At 40.0% G+C, this 13,389-nt stretch overlaps 1 protein-coding gene across 1 annotated transcript; it reads left to right on the forward strand.

The window, feature by feature from the left end:
• Nucleotides 1-3,561: 3,561 nt before the first annotated feature.
• LOC307260461 (uncharacterized protein) lies at nucleotides 3,562-8,032 on the forward strand. Its single transcript, XM_080040715.1, has 4 exons — nucleotides 3,562-3,651; nucleotides 4,036-4,160; nucleotides 5,902-6,249; nucleotides 6,348-8,032. The coding sequence occupies exons 2-4, from the start codon at nucleotides 4,088-4,090 to the stop codon at nucleotides 6,452-6,454; spliced, it is 528 nt and encodes a 175-aa protein (XP_079896841.1). The 5' UTR covers nucleotides 3,562-3,651; nucleotides 4,036-4,087; the 3' UTR covers nucleotides 6,455-8,032.
• The last annotated feature ends 5,357 nt before the right edge of the window (nucleotides 8,033-13,389 follow it).

Raw genomic sequence — 13,389 nt, forward strand, 5'->3', positions numbered from 1 at the left:
TTACCATATAGCTCACAATCATCAAACGATAATCATACTGTATATGAATCCTTCTCACCTTGTCTGATGCAGTTTGAGCCTTCCTCAGTGCTCTGCAGTGTGATGCCAGGGGGTAGATACAGTAGAGGTCGGCTTATAGAAGAAACAGAGGAGAGAGGGAGGGGGACATAGAGGGATGGGAGGGGGGAGAGAATGCTGCTCCAGTGGACTTTGGGGACATTTCTCATTATTGTATAAGGATTTTTATTGATTTTTCTTTCTACCCCCCATCTCTGTTTTTACCAGTGAACAGAGGATCGCATGTCAATACACAAAGCTCTGGCCTCATATTAAAAGATTATTTTCAGGTCGGTGAATGAGAGAGAAAAGGGAAATGTTGTGATAGGGGTTTGATTAGCTGAGACACCTCAGCGGACTGTTTTACATTTCCCCATTCGATGTGCAAGCACAATACGTGTCAGCGGTTTTCTCAGCCACTTTTACCGACATAAATTATAATACATTAAAAACAAATACCTAGATAATCAAATTCAGCTAATGTATTGAGGATATATGCATAGGCGAGAACATTTACAACTGCAGTGAATGGAAGACAATAGCTGGATAATATAATAGATGTTTGAGCGTTCTGCTCAAAGGCTGATTATCATTAACTATCCTACATTAATAATACGTTGAGGTGTTAAAAGTCCCACAATTTTGGTAAGGCGTCCCCCTCCCGGGCCGGGCCCAGCAGCAGACCCGGGTTCGATTCCCACCCGCGGTCGTTCTCTGCATGTCACTCCCCTCTCTGCCCCATTTCACCTCTGTCTCTCTGCACTATCAATAAAGCATAAAAAAATGCCCAAAAAATATCTTAAAAAAAAAAAAAAAAAGTCCCACAATTAGATGATCAAGAGGGCTTTGTCAAAGCTACAACTGATCTAGAGTATGTCCTCGCTAAACTATTTTGGACTTTTAAATAACTTAAGCTCATCTTTTTTAATTATTTTCCCCCTTTTTGTTAGTTTTCAGCTAAGATGATGTTTTTCTCAATCAAAAATCAGCTTTATTAAAAAATTAAAATGGCCTCCAGAGTGAATGAATCTGAAACCCCTGGGATGGGCAAGGGAGCTTTGGAAACCACATTCACAGAAACAAAACAAAAGATTTTGATGCACATCAACCACATTGCATTGCAATAAATCCAATAGTTATTCAAACCTTTCACTCAAAAGGTGGGGGATCACCAGGGTCAGTAGGATTTTATTCTCTGAAACCTGTCGGTGCTAAATTTCATTGCAATCCATCAAATAGTTCCAACAGACGGACAGACTGACAGACCAACACTGTCACTATATCCTCTGCATCCTCTGTATCCTCAATATCCTCTCCCTATATCCTCAGCATCCTCTTCAAACTGCTGATCCATTTTGTCAAGGTCCTTCCTAAACAGTTGCCGTACTGAGGCAGTCTCCCAGGACCCCGACAGAAGTGCTGCAGAGGCAAGAAGGCAAGAACCACAGCAAACAATGAAAGCACAGTATATCTGCCAATTTACACTGTATATTTCATTTCAAATATATAGGCACTACATACTGTATATCACATGTCTTTCTCCTCCTTTTTCACAATCAAGAGCAGTGAAGGCAGGTGTGGTGAGGTGTAGTGATCCCTGCCAAAAGGATTCATTAGAGATTCTGTAGCTGTGGATCCTGCTGGATGCTGCTGTCGATTCACTGCAGATGAAACGCATATCCTATTCTTCTTCATTGGTGTGTGCAGGACACTGTTCTATGTCTACTACACTTTGTACACTTCCAGTATTTTTCACCTTAGGATCCATACCAAACAGTGTACTTTCATTTTACAAAAGCCATGCACCCATTAGATTCTATGAGGAAAAGCTGGGACTTCTGTTTAGGAGCATAACTTGCCCAGACAAGAAAATAAGGCTTTAACAGCAGTGAAAACCTGCCAGCCAGATGAGTGGGTGGGCTACCTTAGACACATCGATTTTCAACATAAAATGATTGGCCATCAAATAAAGACTCTATTCTTCCGCATCATTTCTTTCTCAATGTATAGAAAATATACACTTTTATTTTGAAGGAAACGATCGAAAGGCAAGCCTCTATACGCCCCAGAGAGGTAAGCAATACGATCAGTATTGATATTGATCAGATATCCTATAGCACACTGTGACTTTGTTTGCATTATTGTACATTGTAGCAATGCAGCTGACACTGTTTAAGCTCTGCAACTTCTCATGCATGAGCACTCACTGCGCACAGCCGGGTTTCTGACATGCAGCTGCATAATAGACCTCTACGAACCCCATACACAAGAGTTACAATACCAAGTTAAGGGACCATCAATGAATAACAGTATTTTTTAATTATGACATTTTTGTATGTAGGCCACCTATATCCATGTATGCTTAAACATGTAGCACAGTTGCATGTTTTTTAAGTGCATGGCAATACAATTTTGATTCATGGAAATTATTTCAATATTGTAATGAAATGTTTCCAGTTGCTTGTTAAATGCCCCACTGACACAAAGTACAATCACTGTGTTGGTGTAGTCTCATCTGCAGCCTGCATTAGGCTGCAGGCCTGCTATAATTGCTCAAGTCTATTGGTTGCAGTAACATACTGTTGAGTTTGCATGTTTACTTTGTGTCGAAAGCTTCTTGAGATTGCCCTAATCAGTGCTTTAATTCTTTCCATAATGACTTTTGTGCCTATTGATTTACCCCAAAAATTAGACTAATACTACAGCTACAGCTAGAACTATACTGACATATTAAAGTAATGCTCAGTAAAAGTTTCCTATGTTTTATATGAACAAGCCACTGTTGGTGCTTTTGCAAGTCACTGCTATTGCCCTGCACCTAATCAGACCATAATTTTAGCGAGGGAAACTAAACTACTGCATAAATCAATTATTTGAACATGCTGCAATGAGGTAAAAACCGATCTGAAGTGAATGAGCGTTTTGGATTAGAATTGACTCCCACAGCTGTTCACCTTTAAAGCCCTTGGGAGGCTTGAATGTCTGAGCATTCGTCCGACCAGCAATCTTCATCCACTCCTTTCTTTTAACACTAGATGTCACTAGATCATAAATTGCTGTAGCCAAATTACATCTGTGGTGGTGCTTACAGTTTTTGTCAGCACACCACCACCACCAAAAAAAAGTGTGTGGATGAGAGTAAGCGGTATAGCAACGATATGAAGAGCACATGCACATCCATTGGTTGTTTGCCAAGTTCAAGTCCCCCAACCTAGGACCTCCTGTAAAGACTTCATCTTCTTCTCCCTTTCGAGCCTAAATCCTGCACCACGGGATAATAAGCACGAAATCTCTCCAAATCATTGACTTGGTTCCCTGATAGGCCTAATCAAGAGAAGAGGGAGGCTAATTTGGGCTGCTCCTGAATCCTTGCTTGGTGAAAAAAGTGCAATGGGGACACGGTCCTTTAAGGATAACTGCCGATGTGTATGTGTATGTGCCTGTGTGCGTGCGAGCGCGCGTGCGCGTGTGTTTGAGAGAGGGCGCGCAGTGCAATAACTGTATCCTCAGACAAAAGTCAGCGCTGCTCTGCTGATGCTGCGGATGCGGCTCCGCATACCGACACACCATCTCGGGACAGGGACCAAGTATAAGGTAAGACCGATGTTCCATTAGTGTGGCTAAAGAAAAAAGAGGAAAATCTAACGTTGTCAGGTCGGTTTTGATTGTGTCAGAAAGCACGTCTGCATGTCTGCAGTTATTTTACCTGCAGTGAGGGTGCAGAAAGTGTGCGCATAGCCTACACACAAGTACACTGAGGAGAGCTCGACAGTTTGCTGCAGCGCTGCATGGGCGTAGTCCTGTCTCCTTTTGGGCTGCAGGCAGAACATAACTTCCAGGCCCGCTAACACTGGCGGCTTTGTTGCATGTTTAGGTTACTTTATGTCTTTATAGATTCTAAGCTATAGTTTTTTTCCGCAGTAATACGTGATGGTGTCCTGTATGTGCAGCTTTGTCATGTTGTCCCATGTCTGCCAGGTCATAACGTGCTGTGAAGGTTATTGATCTGATCGGACACATACCAGTCGCCATGGAGTTGCACCTTTTCGCCACGGCCTGTCTCCTCTTGGGCAGGATAATGATGACGCATCAAACTACTCACAGTATGTGTGATCCTTTTGTGTTTACTTATGTGTAGACGGTTATGCAACTGCCATGCTACTGAAGAAAGACATGGTAATCTAAAGGTGCTTTAGCAAAAAGTTGGCTTGATGTCAGTTGGACACCCATCTATTTTGGATTGTTAAAAGTTTACTGTGGGTGAATGAATCGAAAAGTATTTTTTTTTTAAATAAATAAATTTGTTTTAAATACCAAATGCAAATCATTTTGAGATCAAGTCCATATTGTCCCATGATGACAAACACATATACTGCAGCAATGATGTCATTGCCCAATTTCGCCTCAGAGGTCAATAAAGTTTTATTAGGATTATGGTATGTCATCCAAATGAAGAAGAACAAAGATAGACTTTATTTCAAAAGCATGTTGTGTCTTTAAAACCATCCTTTATGTTCTCACTGTATTGAATGGGAGATGGGAAGGAGGTGAAATGTGGTTATCAAAAGCTTTGTATCGCTGACATCACTGTTTAATATTATCTTGCTTTTCATTTAAAGTGGAGTCCGTGATTCTGCTTGTTGTCAAAATCACATTGTGTCCGTACTGTGTGTGCAATAAAAAAAAATCCAGTGTTAATACACAGCCTAGGCTCTGTAAACGGGCATGTTGCTTGCTATGGTGGGCCCCCCTTGTTTACATACCCTTTGTTTACATACCAGTTTACAGAGCCTAGACTATGTATGAACACCATATTTTTTTCTTATTTTCACAAAAAGGGATTTTGACAACAAGCTTTATCCAGAATCGCTGACTCTGGGGACAAGCCTAGAAAATACCTGATAATATGGAAACAAATATCGATGAAAGACCTACATTATTACAAAAGAAACAAAAGTATCTGAATCTGAATCATGTTGGGCCTATCGATCCCAGGGGGGAAATTCTGTATTTAGATTTTTTTTTAAATATTTACTTTGTATTATTGTGAGTATACAGTGACCAATGACGGAGCCCCAAAGTCTTTGATATTAAATAAAAAGTCTAAATGAGTATGAAATAATTAATCTTATAAATTAAATCTAAAATGTTTCAGTGTGGTTTAACTGTCAACGTCCAAGTTAAGCTATAGCATTAACATTAGCTTATTAATTCAGAGTGATCTCTGCCATATTTTTACATTTAAATACTTTTTCTCTCTCTTTTAAAGACTCTGCGAAGAGCAAAAAGACTCACAGTTGCTAAAGCCAAGAGTAGCTTGCTACAACTTCCAACAGTAGCTCTTACATTTAATGCTGAGTCACAAGTTGACCAAGTTTGTAATCAGACTAGTAGGCTAAGCTAGCATGTGTGCATCCTTGTTAAGCTAAATCTTAAAATCTAAGCAAGTTTAGTTACTATGTAGGCCTAGAGCAGCTGCCTATTAGTATTTAGAATAATGTTGGCATTGTTGTGGCTTCAGCTAACAGGAGCTAACTGGCTACATTTTGTAACAATTGTTGCGTTTGCTAGCTCTGAGAGAAAAGGAGACACTTGATTGGCTGAAAGGTGAGAGAGTGTGTAATTTTTTAATCAAAATGTATAATAAAATAGTAAAATTATTACAAAGAGAGAGGTGGAGTCAGCGGTTCTGGAGAATGATTTTTTCTCAAAATAACTTTTTGCCAAAATCAGTTAATAATAATCCAGTGTTAATAAATCAGTTAATAATAATCCAGTGTTAATACACAGCAGTTTCAGAGTGATAACAGATAAATCCACATTGATGTTTTCCATCTCTTTCAGTGAACTCTGTGACTACGTTTCTGTTCACTCCGCGCGGGCCTCAGATGTTTCCGTGTCTAACTTACCTGGAGCGCAACGTCAGGGTGGACTGTGAGTTTCCGCCAACTTACCAGGTGCCCGGCCCCTACTGTGAGTATCGGCAGGACAGCCGGCTGGTGGGCAGCACCTACCCCAACGCTGTGGTCTATGTCTCAATAGAGGACCGCAGGAAAAGCAACGTCAGCCTGGTCGCTCCCAATCTGTGCCGCCTCACATGGGCCCCGCTAGCCGACGAGAGGCCTTTTACCTACACCTGCAGGGTGTACCAGGGCAATAGCTGGAAGGAGAACAGCATGGCCGTCCATCACAGTGAGTAGTAGACTTCCCATCAGCTTTGCCATTTGGGGTCTATGCTTTTTTATTCAAACTGGAACATTATCTAAACTCACATTCTGCTCTCTCGCCAGGGATTCTTCCCATCTGCTCTGCAATCAGTGTCATGTTTCAATCAGCGCCATGGTTTTTATCCCTGGTGATGTCACTTCCTGTGGCGGTGGGTCTTCTGAGTCCATGAGCTCAACAACTGGACCTTTCATATACAGTATGATTTGTGACTCAGTCCCATTGGATGATAGGTGGTTCAACTCGGATGATTTGATTTAGATATTATTTTACATTTTGGACAGAGAGTAGTAGCCATGAATACCCCTCTAAATAAATGAGACTGGATCAAATCGACGATTTCACTGTCATTGGACTATCATTTAAAACATGTTCTTTGTAAGATTGTATGTAATAGACCTCATTTTCACCACTGTACCTTCAACAACATTGTTTCAAAATGCTATCATAAGGGTTAAAGAAATTGTGACGTCTTCAAAATATTGCAACAGTGTTCATTTTCTACAATAGCTATTTAAAAGAGGAGATAACTGATAGATTTTTAATCTGCTGTCTTGATCAGGTCTCCATTGTAAATAAGATGTATTGGGGCCTATGTACTTAAACAATCATAGCGTTAATGGCCCAATAAAATATTACTTTTGTGGTTTTGTATTTAGTTTTTTAAAGAAATTCAGATGCTTCTTTTAGATTTATATTGCATGTTAATGCTGTTCTAAACACAAATAGGTGTGATGATACACACTGACATTTAAAGTTTGGAACTTCCATCTACACTAAAAGAATGGAGAGCCTTTGGATTGGATTGGTTATCCTATAGATTCATTATGAGTGAAAATATTGCAGCTTTTGTCTCTCATTTCAACATTATTTTCGTTTGGATTATAAAACTGTCCAACCAGTTTGATTACTTAACATTGACAGGTATCCAGGTGGGTGATATGACTATTGAATAATATAAGGATGGAATAACTGCTCAGACACTGCCTTTCCTGTTAGCAACGCTAATCTCCAATATCTTGAGTACCTTTAAATACAATTATGTCTGTGCACTGGACCTCCATGTGAGGTTAAGCTGGCTAGAGCAAAGCAGCTCATACTGTTTTCTATGCCCACATGTTGCAATATCAGTGTTTTATGTCCTTTGACAGCAATAAGAAAAATTATTGTGAATGGTTGTTCCTTAATTGAATACCCTTTGGAGAAAAGACACTTACTATGTCACTGGCCACGTTTCACTCAGTGCTTTGATGCTAATCTGTCCTCACAGCCTGAAAACACACGCAGATGAATGACTGTTTTAATGGCTAGCTTGAAATGTCTGTTCCACAAACGAGTTTTGCACAGTACATATTCATCGTACTAAACCTGGACAAGCACTCCTGCATAAGTACAAGTACTGATGTTTTTATTTACGCAGTATATATGAAAGAATATTGTATGTGTATTTTAAAAGCTGCGTCCATCTTAATATTTTATGTTAGCAGTGTACACGCCTTCCACACTGTCTTAACCCACACATGTAATGTAGGGCCTTTGAGGCTCCCTGTATGCTGCTGGCTTTATTCAAATTACTTTGATGTCACAATCGTAACAATAACTGTGTACGCCATGCATTTTGTTAATTTTGCCACCGTTTAGATGTGACTATGGTTTGCAAAGTAGTTCGGTAATCAAGATGTCTTTATATTTTTAAAATAGACAAGTCAGCTTGTTTTGGTGCTTTCATTCTACCACAAGAGGTGTACTAAGAGCTATAGCAGAACTATACTAAAAAATAAAGGATATGCACAAAACAAGTTTTCTTTTTGTCTTTTCTCTGCACAAGTCACCATTTCTATAGAATACACTTCAGCTTTGAATAAATCTGTGGGGCCCAGTAAAAAAGACAACGCTACAACCCTTTAGTTCACTTCAATATCTGCACATTTCATACACAAAGTAGGCATTCCGAAATGTATCTAACACACACTCACACACCCCTTTTAAACCCGCTGTCATCAAAGCCTTATTTGCTCTTCTCATCAGTTTTGTAGTGGTGCTATCAGGTTTTGTCCTGCAGAGGGAACTGTTGTTATGCCACACTATTTGACAGCCACTGAAAACACAAGAGTTCTCATCCAGAATAGAGAAGGAAACTATTCTCTCTGTGATCAAATTTCACCTCATTGGGATAATATATTTCTAGCTTTAATGTGGGGGATTTAGGTTGTAAAATTATACAGTGCTTGGCTTCCTGTTTTCAGCTCTACTTTACCACAGTGAAAACTAAACAAAAAAATACTGGTGCTCCTCCTGAACATTGTAGATGAATGGAACAAATTATTAAGTTTGAACTTTCCTACTACTAGTTCAGATTTCATCTCTCCCGATTCACCTTCAAGGGGTCATCAAGGTTAAAGGGGTCATCAAGGTTAAAGTTATCTCCTGCTTTAAAAAATTATCACAAATTGACCTAAGTGGTTCAAAACGTGCACTGCAAAGGATACTTTAAGAATCAGTAACTATTTAGGTAAATATTTCCATCCAGGTTTGAAGCTAGAGAAGATTGAAACAGTTTACAACCATTCCATAATTTAACATTTGGTGCTTAAAGGCCTACTTCACCGGTTGGAATATGAAGGTGTATTGAACTCGGAGATCCTATGAAGTATAAATGTGCAAATTTTTTTTAAATCGGATCATCCTAGCCTGAGAAAAGGCAGAAAGGGTGTTTTATGGTCTCACTGTCTAACCCTACATTTCTCTTTCTGTGACATCACAAGAACCAATAGAGACCCAAATCAGGAGGAGACAATGGAAATGGATAGGCCACACACTCAGAAGAAAAAACAAATCAATTACAAAGCAGGCCCTAGAGGGGAAGACCTAGAGAGCCACCTGGGGAAGAACCACAGAGCAGGAGATGAAGTTGAAAGGGCTGACATGACAACAACTGGATCGGAAGGCACAAGACCGAAGAAGATGGAGGGGTTTCATCGATGGCCTATGTTCCTTAGGGAACTTAAAGGCCTAAGTAAGTAAGTCAGTTCTGAGTGTCCACTAGCTTGAAAGTTCTCATCATCATTTCCCTGCATGTATTGCTCCACTTTGCCAATGCTCAGTGTGTGGGCCGGTCAACTTTAATGGAGAGGTGATAATAGAAAAGTGGAGCACAAACTCCACATTCTACTGAGAACAGCAGACATCTTGTGCCCTCGCTTTGTTTCTATAAATTCTATAAGAAACTTCAGTAAACACAAGCTGGTGTTCAGAGTTGTGGAAGATCCTGTAAAATTCAGTTTAGTTACCCAATATCTCACACAAGACAGATGTATGTAGAGAAGAGTAATTCATCAGGTTGTATCTGATACGGTCTGAGTTGGAGGTCCCAAATGCTGTACATCCATAAACATATAAGGACCTTAGGTGAGTGGGGTTTTGCTCTGTTGTATATAAAGTTAGGTTCTCTCATTTTATTTGTAAGATTTTAATTGTTTTTTTTAATTCTTTAATATTGTTTGTGGGGAAATCATATAATCCCCCAAAATGTAAAATCGCTGAGTATACCGACAAAAGAGTATCAGTGTAGTCTCTGCATCGTTTAAAAATATAAGGGAGTTTTCAAACATTTTATTGCAGTTATCATTTTCAAATAACTTAGATCATATGTAATCAGTCATGAGTTTACTAAATGTACAACTACATGCATCCATTTGGGAAAAATGTCCCCAGCAAGACTTTTACTAATCATTACTACTACTTAACTACTTAACACACGTGGTGACTGTTACATGCTGCAGGCTTGTTATGTGTCACTTTTGTGTTTCAGGTGGGTCAAATGTGTATCTCTGACACAAACAACAGTCACAAAAACAATCACCAGGAGGTGTAAAAAAAAGAAAATTTAAAAGAAAAAAATTTGAAGATGTATGAAAGAAGTATGCACTATTACAAATACCTTCCATTGAGACATTGCATGCATGCACCACTCATAAAAAAACCAAAGCATAACAGCATTGTCTGTTTATTAAACACACTGGAGCTTCCTGATGTAGAGTAGGAGCATTTAATTGGAGCAGTTTTTTTTTCTTTACACACATGATCTGTCAAGATCCAGCCCCGAGGTATCCAGAGTTTCTTGCACCCATATGACTGAAGCTGATTTCCACCGTTTCCTGTTTGAGAAAATTGTCTGTTGGGACTGATCAGCTGCTACCTGGTTAATCTCATTGTGAATTAATCTTCATCCTGGCCTCCCTCTGGGAGAGCTACAGAGATGCATTGCAGGCCTGATGCTGGGTGTGCATGTGCATATTGTGTTTTATATTAGCAAAGCTCCAATGGCCCAAACCACATAATTTCCAGACTTTGTGCCTGGGCCACACAGATAAATTAGCCCAGCCCCAGCTCGCCATGCAGTCCCTTTAGGCCATGGTCCCCCCTTTGGGAAAAGCTATTGCCCAGCATGGCAGGAATAATCTCCACCAGTTCTGAGGCACATTTAACAAGCATTTGTCTTCCACTCTGCGCAGATTTTAATAGAGGCTCCGCTGCTTTTTCTATGAGTCAATTAGGATCATCAACAGGGAGTGGGTGCAAAGAAGGACACATTTAAACCAACATCTCTGTAATGATGAGGTAATATTCATGGCACAATCATCTTTTTCTCTTGTACAGTATTTGTAGAATAACTTCAACATTCAGGGTCACAAAGATTGTTAGTCGTTCACTGAAACAACAAAATAGGTAAGCCTACAAGAATCAGTTTTAGTTTAAAAAACTAAAATAGATTGCACATTTTTACAAAAGCCCAGCTGTCAATTAATGCAATGCTCATCTCATGGCACACTAACAGGAGACGTACCATTAATTCCTATTGATGCATATTATGTTACGATGAAACATTTGGCGTAGCATTTTGTCTGAACACACAGCAAGAAAAAGGTAAAGCTGCATTTCCAAAAACTTTTAAAAATTGATACTTCAATGTAGGTTAAAGGTCGATTCAGTAATTCTGACATGTGTCAATGCTTGTTGACAAAATAACTTTTTGTCAAAATCAGAATATCTCCTCATGATCCACTACGTGTCCGTACTGTCTGTGGGCTGAACATAATCTGGTGTTAATATACAGCCTAGGCTCTGTAAACTGGTATGAAAACAAAGTGAGAAACGCTGACTCCACCTTTAAAATGTATAAGTCATGTGTATGTAAGAGAGCATGTTTTGTTATCTACGGGGCTGACAAAAGCGTGCCTCTGCCAAATAAATGACAGCAGGTGTCCTTTAACCCGCTCAGCCACCCACCTATCCTCTCCTAATACACTGTATTGACCAGTCAGGCAGGAGATGTGACCGGAGGGCTCTGGAAACAGCCACTTAGGGAGAACCCTGTGCTGTTAAATGCCTCTCATTCTGTGATTCATTGTGTGTGAAACAGCCTGTGTGTGTTAACCTGGCTATTAAGGGGATGTGTTTTTGTAACGGAGTGATGGAAGAAGAGAGCAAATACACACAGTTGTTTTAATCATATTAAATTACATAAAGGGGTATTTCCTTGTGACTTATGTAGATCTGTCGAAGTATAATTGTTGATAACATAGGGGACACAAGGGGCTTCACTTAAGAGGCAATAACAGTTGGTGTGGGTTAACTGTCACAACTGGCTATTTGTGAAGATGTTATACTAAAACTCTAAAAGACAGGAAGAGGAGGGGACAGAGAGTCATACCACAACTGGTTAGGCAAGCCAAACACGCACTGTTGGAGCACTGGGAGTATACTAGCTCTGAAAAAAAAGATAACACAAACCAAAATTCACACTTGAAACAAAACACATGCCACCACAAACCATGTCAACATGAAACGTGAGCAACCTCCCAACAACCTGACCACAACCGTGACTAGAGGCCACCACGAGGCGGAGTATTAGAAACAGACAGAATTAAACCCCTACCCTATGTTGAAGTCAAGTGAACCACACTTAATACAATAAGATAAATGAGACATAAATAATATTTAGTAAAAAAAAACAATAGGCCTAGTAAAATAAACACCAGATACAATGGTTAACATTCATCATTTGCAACCACTTCCATCGCTTTTTATGTGTACCATGGAGTGCAATCACGAGAAGATTATCCTAATATGTCCCCATTTCTTTGATGCATTCCATGGAGACGACAAAGATGGATGATATGTTGCACAACCTTGTCTGTTTGGTAAATCGTAAATGGACTTGACATATATAGCTCTTTCTAGCCGATTTTCTCAGCCCCAAAGCGCTTTACATATCTTACCACATTCACCCATTCATACACCAATGGCAGTAGCTGCCATGCATGGCGCTCTCTGAACCATCGAAAGCAATTTGGGGTTCAGTGTCTTGCTCAGGGACACTTTGACATGTGGTGGGTAGGCGGGGAATCAAACCTCCGACCCTGCACTCCCTAGGCGATCTCCCTACCCACTTCGCCACTGCCGCCCAAACTACTGTTAGAAGCTTTTATACTGAGGCCTTACGACACCCTTGATCTGTTCTAACTAATCGTTTCCATTTATATTAAACACCCTCTGTATGGGCCCCAACACAGGGCATAGCTCATTCGATGCCAGTAGTCAGTAGTTGGAAAGAATGAAAAACCTGGCCTGATAGTGATCGAAAGTCATGAAGGAACCTAAGATCGTCCAAAAGGGGGCTGCCCGGACCCTGTGCCAACAACCTGGAAACTATTTGTATGCAGTGTGTTAGATGTTCACTTCGTACAGCATGTTTCTGTTGGCTTATACAATGTGAATCCATCATAAAATCCGTAATTTGCATGGCTCAATGGTTTAGCTTTATAGCAGTAAGACCATAGATGGTATATAAAGTAAGACTTGCACACATGCACATGAACAGTACACACGCTGACGCTGTGAGGATGAATGATGTTTGACAGTTTAAAAGAATCATTAGTAATCAAATCAACAGATCTGAACCGCAGTAAGAAGTATGGTTTGTCACTGGACGTGTTCTTGTTGTAAAACCTGACTTCCTGGATGATACACCTATTGAAGCCAACATTAAGATGTGATCTCTACATTGGTGACTCCTAAGTGTCGTGTCGCAGACATTGGAGGTAA

This window comes from Ammodytes marinus, assembly GCF_949987685.1.
Source record: "Ammodytes marinus genome assembly, chromosome: 14".
Lineage (NCBI taxonomy): Eukaryota > Metazoa > Chordata > Actinopteri > Uranoscopiformes > Ammodytidae > Ammodytes > Ammodytes marinus.

Bases quoted from the DNA above. Each gene is read 5' to 3' on its own strand.
- LOC307260461 (XM_080040715.1), top strand. From the start codon at position 4,088: ATGGAGTTGCACCTTTTCGCCACGGCCTGTCTCCTCTTGGGCAGGATA. The intron at 4,161-5,901 runs GTATGTGTGATC...CATCTCTTTCAG, and splicing joins GACGCATCAAACTACTCACA to TGAACTCTGTGACTACGTTT. The intron at 6,250-6,347 runs GTGAGTAGTAGA...CTCTCTCGCCAG, and splicing joins CAGCATGGCCGTCCATCACA to GGATTCTTCCCATCTGCTCT.